The 16688-nt window shown below is 36.5% G+C and overlaps 1 protein-coding gene across 1 annotated transcript; it reads left to right on the top strand.

Annotated features, from left to right (window-relative positions):
* The first annotated feature begins 204 nt into the window (after window positions 1-204).
* On the top strand, window positions 205-12784 carry st8sia6 (ST8 alpha-N-acetyl-neuraminide alpha-2,8-sialyltransferase 6). Its single transcript, XM_051106407.1, has 7 exons — window positions 205-890; window positions 7210-7281; window positions 7559-7639; window positions 7955-8099; window positions 8176-8288; window positions 9405-9497; window positions 11232-12784. The coding sequence occupies exons 1-7, from the start codon at window positions 796-798 to the stop codon at window positions 11710-11712; spliced, it is 1080 nt and encodes a 359-aa protein (XP_050962364.1). The 5' UTR covers window positions 205-795; the 3' UTR covers window positions 11713-12784.
* Window positions 12785-16688: the final 3904 nt, after the last annotated feature.

The raw sequence follows: 16688 nt of genomic DNA, 5'->3' as shown, positions 1-16688 counted from the left end.
TTTGCATTCTTTGACCATCATTGGCTGAAATGAAGGGGAAAAACCCTTCTCTAGCTCACATAACCCTTCCTCCCAGTCATGAGGTGCTGCCATGGGCTAATTCTGTACTCGGCACTCGTATTACCCTGAGAGAGAACGAAAAAGAGTGTGACTGTTTGTGTGTGTGTGTGTGTGTGTGTATGTGAGTGAGACAGGGAGGGAGGGGCAAGCAAGTTGTACCCAGGGTGATAGGGGGAGGGGGTTGAGAATGCAAAAGAAGCAACAGCTTGAGATTTCTAGGGAACCGGGACGAAAGGAAAGTCTGAGCAGCTCCTATAAGACAAGGAAGTATAGAAGGAAGGATGAGGTGGAGAACGCATGGACAAATAACGTAGATTCCTTAAAGGAACAGCGGGCAAGAAAAGAGCGGAGGAATTTTTGTTCTTGTGCAAGACATCAAGACATGAGAAGAAAGTGAGCTGAAAGATTAAGGAAAGAGCAAAGCAACAGAGAAGTGATAAAAACCAGGCCTGTCAGTAGAGAAAAGAAGAGAAAGAGAGAGAAAAAGAGTGCAAGTAGCAGTTAAATTAAGAGGAGGGAGGGAGAGTGAGGAGATTAACAGTCTGAGAAAGAGAGAGAGAGAGTAAGAAAAGGGTGCAGTCGTCAAGAAACGGACCCAGTGATAAAATAACGAGAGGACGGCACGGGAAAAGAGGAAGTCGTCGGCAATGGAAACAGCCACATTTAAATGAGAGTTTACGAGAGCACATGCATTTCAGCGGCTATGTGTGCGCCAAAGCTCGTGTGTGAGAGTGGATGCGCGTTATGAAGACTCTTATGCTCTGGCTCCTTCCTGTCATCCTTCTGTGTTCCTTCTGCAGTGTGGCCTTTTGGATTTTCATCTCTAACAAGTGAGTATATCAATTTCAATCTCTGTGTGTATCTTTTCTATCCTTTTATTTGGAGAGTAAACTTTAAAAGACCTGAGTGTTAAAACATATCGGTACGGTCTGCTGACTACCCAGACTGAAATTAAGTTTTTTTTTTCCAGTCAAGTTAGTCACCAATTTTTTTTCAAAAAAAAAATTAAAGAGTCAAGGCCTCTTTAATCTTTGTACTGTCAGATACACGCAGACATCTGATTTAATAAAAGATTACATTACATTATTAAAAAGGTTTTAATGAGAGCAAAGCAAGACAATGCTTTTGGGAAAAAAGGTTTTAGAATGCTGGAAAGGTCTAAAAGTTGGACTTTAGATGTTTGTTGTTTACTCTGTTTGACTAAAGTTTCATATCACATTTCACATTTGTTAATAATTGAAAGTTTCATCTGCATGTCTAAACATTGATCTCTTGAATTTACATCTGTGTAACTCAATAAACTTGAACATTCACTTTAGTCACAACAAAAGCTTCAGTTATTATCTAAGACTAATGTATAGCCAAAAAAATATTCACCCAGATAATACATATACAATGTATCAATAATATTTTATCACACTGATATACAGATTTCCTACCGTAAATTGCTAAGAACTTCATTTGGACAACTTTAAAGGCAATTTTCTCAATGTGGTGATTTTTTTTTTTTGCATCCTCAGATTCAAGATTTTCAAATAGTTGTATCTCGGCCAAATATTGTTGTATATATGTCGTATTATAATCTTATATAACGTTACGACTGGTTTTATGGTCCAGGGTCACATTTATATATAGGCTGCAATACAGTTTTGCACTTCATTTGACAGAACATTTACTGACTGAAACACAATCAGTTCAAGTATGAAGAACAACCATCTTCAAATTAACCATGATAATTAAATAAACAACTAAATGCCATTTATTAAATGGCTTTTTATAAAACATAATTATGATTGGTCAACTGCAGTATTAAGTGGTCAGATATATTCACTGCCGCCCATTTTGTTTCATACAGAAACAAATGGCAACATCTTGTGTTTCATTTTGTTATTGCATTGATATCAGAAAGCATCAGTTCAGTATTAATATTAACAATAAAATAATATTGTTGCATCATGTCAAGGCTTATATTTCAATTATAACTGGCTGATTGTAAATTATCTCTTGCGTAACACATAATAAACACAGCTTATTTTCTCCAAATATTCCTGTATATGCAGAATATAACGCAACTGCATGGGAATGAAAAGAAAAATTAACTTTGTTAAGAATCAGCATAATAATGCAGAAACTTGGCAGGATGATCTTTCTTAATTTATTGTGCATGTTTGTTCTCTCAGTGTCTGCGATGGCCTCTGTAACACACTGGGTATTTTTACAGTCATCATGATTGATTATCAAATTCCATAATGAATTACATTTTCACAAAATTTCACCCCCGTAGTTGTAAGTATGCCTCCTTCAGACAGATATTGGTTTGTTTACATTCTCGCTCTCAAGTCAGCTGTAACACAGTAAGTGTGTTGAACAGCTGATAAGCACTCTGTGGTAGGTTAAAGCATTCTGAATCTGGACAATGAAATTAAGATACTGTGAGAAGTTGGATGAGGTAACAATAGAGAAGTTTAGAAAAGTTGGATCAGCTAAAAATAGCTCCTCAAGTAACATTTTCATGTTATTGCCTGAGTATTGTCACGGTTTCTGTTAGTTTGCGCTTGGCCTTAGTTCATCTGTTGTCATGGTTATTCATTTGATGTTCAGGTGTATGTGTATAATTGTCATGTTTATGTTAGTTCAGTCCTGTTTGTGTTTGGTTGTCTGGTGTCATCATTGTTACCACTGTGTTTGGACTGTTGCTCTGTTTTGGTTTATTGTCTTGTGGATTATTCTGCCTTTATTCATCTTCGTCAGAGATGAAAAAAACACACACATCCTACACTCAAGCAGAAGTTTAGATACACATGTTTAAAAATACTCTGATAAAAGCAGAAGTACTCTGACATGTACTTAAGTAAAAAGTAGCCATTACTACTACCGGTTTTAGTGTCTCGCTGGATCTCACGTCATATTGACACATTAATACAAAATAACTTACATTTACATTTTTGTTTGCTAATGAATGTATCAAGGCTGAACAACCACCATGTAGAACAGGGCCGGACTGGGACAAAATGTCAGGCTGGGAAATCATCCAACCCATCCCATACACCCACAACAAATTCTGAAACCACGGACAACCCTATTTTTTTGTATGACCATCACATTTAAAAAAGGGTTTAAAACCTTAGGCTTGGGGCCATGCAAACTAATTAAAGGTTCTCTCTTCCATTTTCCTTTTCAGTCTTTTCATTTTCCATGGTATCTCACTTTGTGTTTATTTTTTTTACTTCTTTTAACTTTCTTGTAACTGTCACTTCTCCCATTAGCCATCTACTGTTATGACCAGAACTGTCTCCACCTCATTGTATTCTGTTCGAAATAACACTTTATTATTTTAGTTAGTTTAGTTTAGTTTAAAGTATTACATTATGACCATGTGTTGTTGTTTTATCTTAAAATTACTTTTAACAAAACTATATTTTCTAAATTGCCTAAATCTCAAAATTAGTACAATAATAATTACATCATGGCAACAGCTTTACAGAAAAATCCTAATACTGAACATGTTACTATAACTGACTATATGCATGGATTATTTCCTTGTTTCAGACAAGCCAGCTCAGTCATTTCCATTCAACTGTACTGTGTCGTAATAAGAGTGTCCTTTGCTCGTTTTTTCTACATAATCCATTCACAATTCAAAGAAAAGTTTTGTTTGTCTAAGAGGACCAAATGTCAATGCATACCGTTTCAATAATGACAAACGCGAGTGTAAAAAATTACACGAGTAAATCCGTTTAATATGCGCGAATCATTGCTATAATTGACAATAATGGCCGAACAAAACATTTGACAAGCCGATGTCAAAAATAGAGTTATGCATTAAATGATTCAGACTAAATTCAGAGTAAGAAAACTACAGCAGTAACAAGTTTGTGTTGGTTGAATATAGGCTATTTAATAGCTTTTACAGTTCAAGATAAAACTGTTATTAAATGTATGTAAAAAGATGTAGTTATTAAATTAAATTTAAAATATTTCAAATTCATACTGATTCATATTGAATGCATTATTTAATTCTTTAATAATTTAATTCTTTAATAATTCTTTAATTATTATTTTCCCAGTTTCTGACAAAAGTAGCCTTAAGAGTCTCCACCAAAATATAGCACATATCAAATGAGCTACACTGGAAATTTACGAGCTGACGTATCATTATGCAGAAGTTCTAAAGAACGCTCCGTGCATATGGTCAATTAACCATTGTTTATTACAATAAAACTATAGTAACCATGTTTTGACGATTGATTACAATGTTTTATTTTACAGCCATAGTTTTACTACAAAATTCATTGTTAGACTATGGTTAGTGTAGCAAAACCATGTTTGTGGTAACCATGGTTTTTGGTTTTAATTTTCGTAAGGATTGTGTTGATATATCTGTGACCTTTCCCTTATTATTTGCTGTTACACTGGCAACAGCAGTCTTTAATCACAACAAGGCATGTGGGAGATTAAACTCCCTGAGAACTTCTCCACCATAGGTAATGTGAATTAGGCTTGTTATTTAGATGCCAAATTACGGGAAACAAACTTAAGATAAGTATAATTAAAGTGGATTACAGTGAATCACATTGGTAACTTTATTATGCTAAATTGCAAGGACTCATAAAGAGTAAACCTACAAAAAGACTAACTTTAGTTTGGATGGGTAAGGCTAGAAGGGATACAGCTGTGGCTACTGGGCATGCCCACATCAATCTAACATTGTTTTTGTCACACTGTACAACAATAATACTGTTTTTGTATTATAGTAAGGGCTAAGTTTAGAGTTGGGGTTGGGGTTGGCGTAGACGTTAATAAAACACAATCTAATAGGTAGAAAAAATAATTTCATTGTTAGTTTCTGGCGTGAGCTATATCCCTTCTAGCCACAACCAGTTTGGATGGTCAAAGGTCACCTGTGGCACCCAACATCTCACAGTAGTTTTTCGGTAGTATTAAGGTAATTTGTTTCAATAAGGCTATTTGTGTTTAGATAAATTGAAATTTAACAACATCTGTCTTGTAATGCAAAATTAAATACTTGAAACAAATGAACAAAATAGTATCTTTACACCACAGGATCACTCTCATTTCTAATCAGCAAATTTTAACTATGCTTCAGGGTTCAAGTCAAAGACGCCTGGCTCTGTTTTGCAAACAACATGCATGGGAGACAGAAAGTGATATGTATGATATGGTATAACAGAAAGTAAGGGAGGGACAGAAAGTGGAAACTAAGATAGGGAGACAAAATACATTGTGAGAGACATAGAAAGGCTGTCTGCAGCACACAAAATAGTAGTGTTCACACTTCACCAGTCAAATTTGAGGGCACAGGAACTTACTGTTTTTAATGGTCTCCTGACAAAGCCAGTAGGTACTGACATTTTATCTGCTGTTTTGTGAGATGCAAGCATGCCTACATGTAAATGCATTCCTGCAATCCTACAACCCCAATTCCAGAGAAGTTGGGACGTTTTGTGAAATGCGATAAAATCAAGAGTCTGTGATTTTTTTTTCATTTTCTTTAACTTTTATTTAACTGACAAAAGTACAAAGAAAACATTTCCAAAGTTTTCACTGATCAACGTCAATTTATTTTGTAAATATATGAACACATTTTGATTTTAATGGCAGCAACACACTCCAAAAAGGTTGTGACAGAGGCATGTTTAACACTCTGTCACATCAATTTTCCTTTTAATTACAATGTTTCATTGTTTGGGAATTAAAGATAGTAATTGTTAAAATTTTGCAAGCAATATTTTTGTCAAGTCTCTCTTGAAACAAGGCTTCAGATGCTCAGCAGTCTGTAATTGTCGTTGTCTGATTCTGGTCATACATTTTCAAGAGGAGACAGGTCTGGACTGAAGATAGGCCAGTCTAACACATTCACTCTGTCTCTACAAAAACACGGTGTCGTAGCACATGCAGAATGAGACCTGGCACTGTCTTGATCCAATAACCATGGACTTCCCATGAAAGACATCATTTTGACGGCAGTATATTTCTCTGTACAATTCCAATATATCCCTCCATGTCAATGGTACCTTCACACATATGCAGGTCATCCATGCCGTTTGCACTGATGCTCTCATATACCATGACAGATGTTTGCTTTTGGATCTGTCACTGATGAAAGTCGGGATGTTCCCTTTGGTCTTTGGGACTGAGAACTCAAAATCCATTTTTCCCAGAAACAAGTTGAAATGTGGACTCTGAGTCTAGGTCTGAGTACAGCACACCTTTCCAGTGTCTTCTTGACTATCTGAGATGAGCTCTGGCCCAGAGAACCTGGCGGCATCACTACATAGAATTGATGTATAGCTTTCTCCTAGAGTAACAGATATTCAAGTTCCACTTCTTGATGCAACAGCAGACTGCAGTTGTTTTCTGAGGTACTCCTCAGCCCATGTGGCTATATTTAACAACGCAGTTTCTTATGCAATGCCAGCTGAAGGCTCAAAGGTCGAGCACATTTAACTGAGGTTTCCTGCCTTGCCCTACATGTACTATGATATTTCTGGATTCCCTGAATCTTTTCACAATATTACATGTGGTATTTGGTGAAAGACCTAAATTATTTGCAATTTTGCATTGTGAAATGTGATTTTTGATTTGTTTGACACTTCTCTAATGAAATTTAGCACAATGTAATGAGCCATGATCCAGCTTTGCTTCTTTTAAACACAAACACGATACCTTGACCTATTACCAGTTCACCTGCTTACTGTGAACTGTTTCAAAATAGTTTAAAGTGAATATTCTATAACCTTTTCACTTGTATTTTGCCTCTGTCCCAACTTTTTTGCAGTGTGTTGCAGCCATTAAAATCAAAATTTGTTCATATTTACAAAATACATTTACGTTGGTCAGTGAAAACTTTGGAAATGTTTTCTTTGTACTATTGTCAATTAAATAAAAGTTCACAAATCACAGCATTTTTACAAAAAAAGTCCCAACTTCTCTGGAATTGGGGTTGTAATTATGAGGATGTTTGTAGTGTTTATTCTTCTGAAACAATACTTTGCATTCCCACTTATATTAGAATGGATTTGTTCATTAATTGTCTACTATTAATGAGATTTTGCCTCTGCAACAACATCTGAACCCTTATGAGCGATCATTTTTGTTTTAACATTTTAAATCTCTTTCTCTCTGCAGTAATGTAATCCCTCACCCTTCATCTAGGATTCCTCAAAAAAGCTCAGAAACACAATCTTGCAAGGGATGCAAGTAAGTATACAAAGTTTATTACACTTCACAGCATGTAATGTCTATTCCTACATGGAATGCACCAAATGTAAACACCTTCTGATCTTTTATACTTTTTTTTTTTAATAATTCAGTGTTCATGTTTCTGTCATTTATCTTATATATATATATATATATATATTAACAAATTCAATTTAAAATAAAAAAAATAAAGTTCATGAATCTGTATCTCATAAAGCATATGTTTGTAAATCACCACTATATGTAATTTCTGTTTGTATGTGTTTAATTCTTTCAGAGACATTGTGTTAATTGCCAAGGTGCTGGAGAACTACACGGAGAAATGGAAAAAGCACGAGACAAACTTTAAAAGATTCAGGTAAAACAGTAGCCCAGAGCAGAACATGAGACGTTCTCATAAAGGTTAAACTGAGACATCTGTGGCAAAGAAAAAAGTCAAAGTACTGTTCTGTTGATTATGGATCCTATAAACCAGACAAATACACTACAGAAATGCTTACTTAAAGGCATAGTTCATCCAAAAATGAAATTATTATCAAAGGATCTGTTCCTTTGAGGTTAGATTTTATGTCTTTAGTACACAAAAACATATTGGGATTATCTGGCTGATAGGCTTCTTTTTATTAGTTCTCATAACTGCAACACATCAGACTGAACATCTGTTTCCTTCCAGGTCATTACTGAACAGCAAATGCAATGCTTTGTCAAAGGCTGTGGTTACACAGAATAACACCCCACTCGGGTCAAATGTTATTTATGATGGAGAGAGGCGAAAGCCGCTACAGGTGACACAAGCCCTGTTCAACATCTTGGCTAAGGTAGCGTACCAGCATTAAAACAGGATGAATTTTGGTTTCTCTAATGAGTCTGGAGTAACATTAAGTGTGTTTGTAGGAGCAGCCCTTTGGAAATGCAACATGGGAGTCATGTGCTGTGGTGGGAAATGGAGGTATTTTGGCCAATAGCAGCTGTGGAGAAGAAATTAACTCAGCCCAGTTTGTCATTAGGTCTGTATCAGATCAACCCACATTACCAACTGACTAGATTAATATTAGGGCTGGGTAAAAAAAATATCAATTTCTCGATTTGAACTGGAACATTGTAGCGCACCTCCCATCCAATAAATTGCATAAAGCTTTGTGATTAGTTACTTTAAATAATGTCTCGGATTTCAAATTGTACACATTTTATTACAATATGCAAACAATAAATACTGTTTTGGCACTGTTTAACGTGGTCTGTAGCACCACAATTCAAGAGAAGTGACACCGTGAAGCGCACGTGAACTGATCGTGTCCTCCGCTTTGATACAGCACGAAATAAACATAAGTAAACTTCCAAGGTTATGCTAAAAGAACAAGTACAACTTATCGCCATATGTATCCTTATCAACTTATCCTCTCATGTAATCGCTCATTCAGTGCTTTAACCGCAGAAAGACATCAGTATAACAGCCTGTAAACAACATTTCATGTAATGTCACCTTTACCTGTGAAAAAACATACTCGGTGACCATAAACACGTTAGTCAGCCAGAAAAATTGAACTATTGTAATGGAAAGGCGCAGTTTGCTAAATATATGCACAACATAACATATTCAATATAATTTTACTGTTCTTCAGTATATTGAAGTTTGAATAAACATTTTTATGACCACCATTTAAATGTTTACATTTCAAAAAATGAATTGGAGTAGAAATATAATTATGTTATTTAAAGTTAAAGTTAATGTATATTTTAGTTTAGTATTAGAATTTTAACCATCAGTATTATAGTAGTACCAGCTGACTCTTTATATTTTTACAGACATTTTTCCTTGAGAAAATTGCCATGTACTGTACCTGATATATGCCCGAAATAATATTGAATCAAATCGAAATCTAATCGAATCGCAAGCTTGTAAAGCATAATCAAATCAAACCCCAGCCCTAATTAATATAAAAAGTAATCCACATCCACGTTAGTATCATTCCTATTACTTAAAACTACTGGCACAATAATTATCCATGTTTTTGTGCTCCTAAATGTAACAATGTATTTAAAATAAGCCAATGGCACCTTTAATTTTATTTCCTATCAACAAACAATGTTCTAATAAATCTCTGTCCATCCCTGCATTTTAGATGCAACCTCCCTCCACTGGATAACAGATATGAAAAAGATGTGGGCAACAAAACCAACCTGGTGACTGCAAATCCCAGCATCCTTCATGAGAAGTGAGTATGTGATTGTGGGTTTGGCTTTAGTGACGAATAAGAAGTCATTCTGTTTTGACAAAGAATCCGTGTCTTGATGCTATAATAAGCAGCAGCGCCTAATACATCATGTACAGGATGAACGATTATCAATCCGTGATTTAAACTCACTCAGTGCAGGGTTTTCCACGCGTCATTTTTCTGTTCAATTTGTTATGTGGACAGATTAATTACTGCGATTAAGGCTGGGCGATATATCAGATACGAATGGTGGCTCGTGTATTTTTCTCCGATGCGGACGAACAACGTGCTTCCTCTAATCTCATACTCCGTGGCGCATCAACACCGACTCTTATGAGTCGGTTCTTTAGAGTGAATCAAAACCTAAAGCGCCACCAGCCAATGTAACTCGATTACACAACGAATGAGCCTTAATGAGCTGCTTGTTTTAGTGAATCGAAAACGTATAGCCTGAACAATGTAGTTATATTACTAACCGAATGACTCAAATGAGTAATTTAGGTTGTTTATTGAATCAAACGCACAGAGGTGCATTTAGGCTAATTGGTAAACTTTTTGACATCGAAATTGGAGAACAATCTAGTTACTGACTGGTTATTCTCTTTCTCACATTACAAGTAGTTTTCCAACATTTTATAGTAGACAATTTGATAGGCAACTGCCAATATTATTATTTTCATACTGTCCATAACTGCGGTAGTTCAGCCTCGACTGGCTAAGCGATTATATTCTCTTAATTCCACAGTCATCCAATGATATAAAAGCAGCAGTAAAACGTAGTTAATATAAAAGTAAATACTTATCTTACCTCGAGAGTTTGTTATCCCACTGGTTATTCAACACAGCCGCGATAGTGTTCAGGGTGGCAACTGGCGACCGTTATTTTTTAAACGAGAAGGCGGGAAGGTATGCGCGCCAATCATCGTAGTTTATGGGAAATATGATTGCAAACTTTTTTACTGATCAGAAAAATTGCTTTTGAATCTATTTGTTTTTGAAAAGAAATATACATATAAAGTTACGAATAACATAAAAAGAAAGGGTCAAGGATTAATCTTATTCACCATAATCTTCAACGCAGAAGTAAACCTATGGGCGAGACTTCCGGTTCATTAGCCACTATAGGGAAATAACGAGAAGAACAACCACTTGAAGTAAACAGTAAAACTGTTTTCACTACAAACCAGTGTGTTTATAATTAAGATAATACAGTAAAATAATAAGACACACCAATTTGCAGTATCAAGCAGCAAAATAGCTGGATGCGAATGAGACCTGAAACCAGACCCATAAAATGTACAAATGGCCACATCTGCTCTTATGGGAAAAATAAGGAGGAAATAGTTATTAAATGATCATAAAACACAACTGAAATACTCTACAATCACACCATTGTACACACCATGTAATCAAATTACCTGCAACAAAAAAAGAAAACCCAAAATGTATGAATATACATATATTTTAAATATAGCTTATATTATAAAATTATATGTGTTGCTGTGTAGTAGTTAAAGATAATCGTCAGACTGAGACAAATCTTTATGTAAAGACATCTGCAAGAATTGTTTTTTAATGTGTTTGTTATTGACTTTATCATTGGCAATGAAATTGCATTTCTTTTTTCACAGATAATTATTCCTTACTAAACCTAAGTACAAATACATTGTTAATGAGACCGGGAACATTGAGAGGAATATTTAGGTTTTTCTTCCTCCACCTCTTCTGTTACAGGTACAGTGGACTGATGGAGCGCCGTCGTCCATTTGTGGAAAGCCTTCGTCCTTATGGACAAGCCTTATTGCTGTTGCCAGCCTTCTCGTACGGTCACAACACACCTGTATCGCTGCGTGCCTTTTACACACTGGAGGACTTTGGCAACGACAGCCTGCTGCCTGTTTTCCTCAATCCAGATTACTTGAGGAGGTTGTCGAAGTTTTGGCGTGAGCGAGGCCTTAACTCAGTTCGTCCCAGCACAGGACTCATTATGGCCAGCTTAGCACTAGAACTCTGTTCAAACGTTCATTTGTATGGTTTTTGGCCTTTCAGTAAACATCCAAACAACAGTCGGCCGATCACCAACCATTACTACGATAACCGGGAGAGCAAGAAGAACGTGCATTCAATGCCGACCGAGTTCGAGCATTTGGTGAAACTCCACAAGCAAGGTGTTATTCGCATACACCTGGGTGAGTGTCAGCCCACTCATAGTTAAGACATGAGCCTGGCTGGTAACTAGGCCTTGACTGTAATGTACTCTATATTCCCTTAAAAAATACCTCACAGTTTGGTTAAGAACTACAACAGGCCACCTGGATGGGTGTCTGGAGAGACACAGCTGTGAATGTGAATGTGCACTGAATGTATATTGCCTATATTGCTGTTCATACTCAAAAAAGCAGCCATGACCATGCACAACAAAATCATGTTACTTTAAGATAATCTTGCATACAAAAATAGCTGAAGACGAATGTAAGAATTTTAGCCTTGGTATACTGTGAACGAATTTAATTAGGAAAATGACTCTGAGAGCAGCACCCCTAAACACTCCCTACGCACACTTGCCTTAGTCAGCCATTAACGTGCTTGCTATTGGTGCTCCTCCAGCTCTGTTGCATTCATCACAAGTGCCATTCTGTCCTCTTCAGCAAGTATTAGCAGTAAATGTGAATTTGATCTCAGGTGTGGAGAAATAGCTGTAATAGCAGCACTGGATTATAATACTAAGACTCAGATCTCACCTAGGAGATCACAGAAATGTCTGCATGATTAAAAGCACGACATCACATTCACAATGAGAAACAATAGGAAGCATGGATGAAGACAAGAGCTGTAAAAGCTGATAAATTTCAAACGTGACAGTTTTGAATGCCCTGTCAGAGCACGATATCACTCTTACAGCAAACAATGTAAAGTAATTAAAACTCGCTTTGAACTGTTAAATATCAGTTTGTGCAATTTTCTCTCCTTTACTTTTAAACCTTAAAGAGATTTCACCCAAAAAGAAAATTCTGTGAACGTAAACTCACCCTCATGTTGGAACATACAAGATATTTTGTTGGTAGTTTTTGGTTTTGGTTACCTGTGACTTCCAATCTACTTGTTGTTTACTGAAAACACTCCTTGAGGTATTTGTGATAAAATTTGAAATTTCCAATGGTACGTTATCAAAAAATAAAAAAATGTAAATAAAAACATGAGCTTGACATTGGTAAATGACAAAAATATATTTTTTTCTGTGCAATATTCCTGTAAATCATCAGCACATAAACCTTTCGAAAGCAGAATTATTAGACTCATTTGTTCCCGTCTTAATTTGCTTCTGTCAAGATATTGTACAAAGTAAACTCCTGCTGATTCTTTCCATTTGAAGGGGAATAAACACTGAGGCATTCAGGGATAGACTGATGACAGTGAGTTGGCCAGTCGAAGGGCTTTTTGCGGTCAGATTTTCTCAATGGAGCTTATCATGATAGAACGGCTTGGCAATTTGCGCCCTGAAATTCCTCGGCGTGTGAATAAAAGTAGGTGTTGACGGATGGGCCCCTATTATATAAAACTGTACCATCAAACTACAAAGGATAATAAATGAGTGGAACCCTTTTACTTGGAAAAGTTTGTTCAGTTAGTGATCTAGATAGTCATTAATGAGCTGCCTTTGCAAAACAGCTATTAAATCAACCATGGTTACATACCGTGGTGTAGCAAGTCAGCCCTGGGCCAATATGCAAAAAATTTGTACGGGCCCCCTATGGGTTCCAACTTCTTGATTTTTCTTAAGTACATAATGCTACATGAGTATCAAGCTGTTTTATTTAAAAGTTTTCAAGTCCATTAATTACCAATTTGTGGTCTGCAAGTCTCAGCCTATAAATTCTGTCAATTTTATGATAAAATATTTTTTTTTTTACGTTCTTTAGAGAAGAACTCCACTTCCAAAACAAAGATTCACATATAATAAATATAATGATTTTAGAGGAAAGCATTTCAGGATTTTTTTTCAAAAAATAGAAATTTGTATACTTTTTAAGCACAAAAGCTCATGTAGCACAGGCTCTGGGATGCGGATCCACGATGCTACGAATTAGTGATGGGTCGTTCTTGAACGATTCGTTCATTTTGAAGAACGAGTCGTCTCGGGGAGTGATTCGTTCAGTCGTGCATGCGCAACATTCTGTTAGGTTCTGTGCTGGAATTAGTTCACCTGTTTCAAGTCTTCGGGTTTTTTTCGAGTCATTCATTCATCTTATGGGACTTCCCATCACTACTATGAATCACGCCTTAGTTCTTCGTCTGTGTACTTCGGCTCAAAAAGGTAGAGTATGGCGAAAAACTCCATCTTATTTTCTCCTACAACTTAAGAATTGCCTGACATCGTTGCACCTTTTTGTTTGTAAACAGAGTTTGACTTACTTGCACTTTCTTAGTGTTTGCGCGTTCGCTTTGTAAACACTGGGTCTGTAGTTCCGTGTGACCTTTCGACGTGATTTAATAGTACGTAGCGTTGTGAAGGCACATCCCAGAGCCTGTGCTACACGAGCTTTTGTACTTAAAAAGTATACAATTTTTTTTTGCCGGAAAAAAATGACAGATCGTTTCGCTATATGAGACCCTTCTTCCTCGGCTGGGATTGTTTAGAGCCCTTTGAAGCTGCATTTAAACTACATTTTGGAAGTTCAAAATCGGGGCACCAATGAAGTCCATTTTATGGAGAAAAATCCTGAAATGCTTTCCTCAAAAAACATAGTTTCTTAACGACTGGAGACAGAAAGACATGAACATCTTGGATAATAAGGGGGTGAGTATACTATTTGTGAATTGTTGTTCTGGAAGTGGACTTCTCCTTTAATTTGTGGTGAAATAACTATATTTGTCTCAGATCAAGCATCATGTGATTCAATGATCTTTTCCTCTTTAATGTTTGCAGCATCAAATAAACATGAAAAAAAATATTTGAATGCATGTTAAAAAAATAATAAAAACAATGTCTTATGAAATTGATCAAAGTTTCAATAAATAAATAAATAAATAAATAAAAACGTCAATAAAACATCTTGTGAATAGTCATAATAGAAGTAATATAAAATTTAGCCTACCTCAGAAAAGCCAACAAGCCTATAACTTTGCCAACATTGTTTTTATTTTTCTCATAAATCAGCCAGTTGACTGAGTTGTTCAAGACATCTACATTTTTATTGCTGTTTTTCATGTTTCATGTGAAGACATGCCAATCTGCCCGGGCCCATATGCACCTGTATACCCAGATGCCCCTGGTTACATGCATAACCTGAGACGCTCCCTTTCAAGGAAACTCGCACTTCGTCCTCTAGCGGTCGCTATGGGTCACAGTGTCTCGTTCCCTCTCAGGGAATCATGGCTACATGCGTACAACTGAGACGTTGTCCATATAATGAAATTCAGTTGGGTCAACACAACACTGTCAACACAACACTGTTCATCTGAAAATAATTCTGTAATACTCACCTTTTTTTTTTCAAACCTGTATGAATTTCTTTATTTTGTGGAGCACAAAAGAAGAGCTGTTCCCTTTTCAGGAACCTTGCACTGTGTCCTCATAGCAACAGAGACAGCGAGATGTTGTTCATATAATGAAATTCAGTGGGGTCAACACAACACTGGACCCCACTGACCTTAATTATAGAGGTTTTCGTACTTAGTTCTAGGAACTAGCCAGCATGGTGGTTCCTAGAGAACCAATTTTGCCCTCTGGCCATTTTCCTGGTTGCATTCGCACCGGCAGCGACGTCTTTATTCGTGGCATTTACAAACGTCAACAACTGGTGAATAAAAGATGCTGCGATCAGAGCTGTTTTTGTTGTGTGTCATGGGTTTCGTGATAACGGAGATGGAATGTAACCACAATTTATGTAAGTAAAAGAGCATGAAAATCTGACTAAATCTCTTGCAGCATTACATTTCATTGAGGCTAAGAAAAGAACCCAATGCTGCAGACAACCGTTACCGCTGTTTTCCATGTTCGTGGAGTAAATATTTTTACACGTCTTTTTAAAAATGCCGGGTATCTGGTGTTTCGTATGCATTTGGCCAATCAGCGTACACTTCATGCGGATTAGCATCAGTGGTTCGTTAGGCCTACTGTCATTACTGTACAGCCTACAATTTGCTAGCTTGCTGTCTTTGTCACGTAAAAACAGCTCGGTCTCATTATTTAAATTTATTTGTATATTTGCACGAGTGGGCGTGGTTTCAGTGCAGACAGCGGACACGACCATTGTGTTTGAGAGCAGACAATACTGCTTGTTTTTTCAAAATTTGTACTTGCCATTTTTTAATCATTCAAATTTGGCTGAGTGATAAATACATTTTTATGTGGTGTGACAAACTCCGAGCCCATATTTAATATTGCTTTACATGGACTTTAAGTCAGCTTAAAGTCCATGTAAAGCAATATAAATGGCAAAATAATTACCTTGAATTAAATCTTGTGTAAAAAATTTCACTAAGCAACAAATTTATGCATCTGTGTCATAAACAATGCTTTGGTGTGTTTATGTTATCATAAGGCCCAAGGTTAGACATCTTCTGCCTCCTTCTTCCAAAATTATCTCTCATCCTGACCCTTGTGTTCTGTTGTCTGTGTTTTTAATTTGCTGTCAATTCTGCGACCCTACAGAGGATAAGAGGTTTGGAGAATAGATGCATGGGGTACACTTTCATGTTTTCGAAACGTTCTGCAAGCTGTTCTGCACACACTCGGGGGATTCCGCTTGTGTTGGCCCAGCGACCCGGTTTTTCTGCATCTGTGTTACACCCTTTTAAGGGAAAGACATTCCCATTGGGAACCACATTTGACACTACTGCTTTTTTTCTCCCATGATCTGTTTATGGTTCACGAGCCAATCTGATGCCTTATGGAATGCATTCTGAGAGTAAACCTGCTCAGACTAATTCCAAGAAACTCTTCATGTTCTGGAAATGAGTTAGAGCGACAAACATGGCTCGGCCATGCGTTTCTCACACAACCACGTCACATGTCAAAAACAGGGATGAATAACAGGCTGACTGCTTCACAAGTCGTCAAAATCACTCCTTTGATGAGCAAAGAGACAATCAACCCTTTGAATACCAAATGTACATATTTTCTCTCAGACACATAGCATTGCCATTTATTTCATTTTATTAACAAAATAGCTCTGAACATGCATTTTC

Source organism: Labeo rohita, chromosome 3, assembly GCF_022985175.1.
Source record: "Labeo rohita strain BAU-BD-2019 chromosome 3, IGBB_LRoh.1.0, whole genome shotgun sequence".
In the NCBI taxonomy this organism is placed as follows: domain Eukaryota; kingdom Metazoa; phylum Chordata; class Actinopteri; order Cypriniformes; family Cyprinidae; genus Labeo; species Labeo rohita.
The sequence above is the reverse complement of the archived record's forward strand: the minus strand, read 5'-3'. Positions and strand labels throughout refer to the sequence as shown.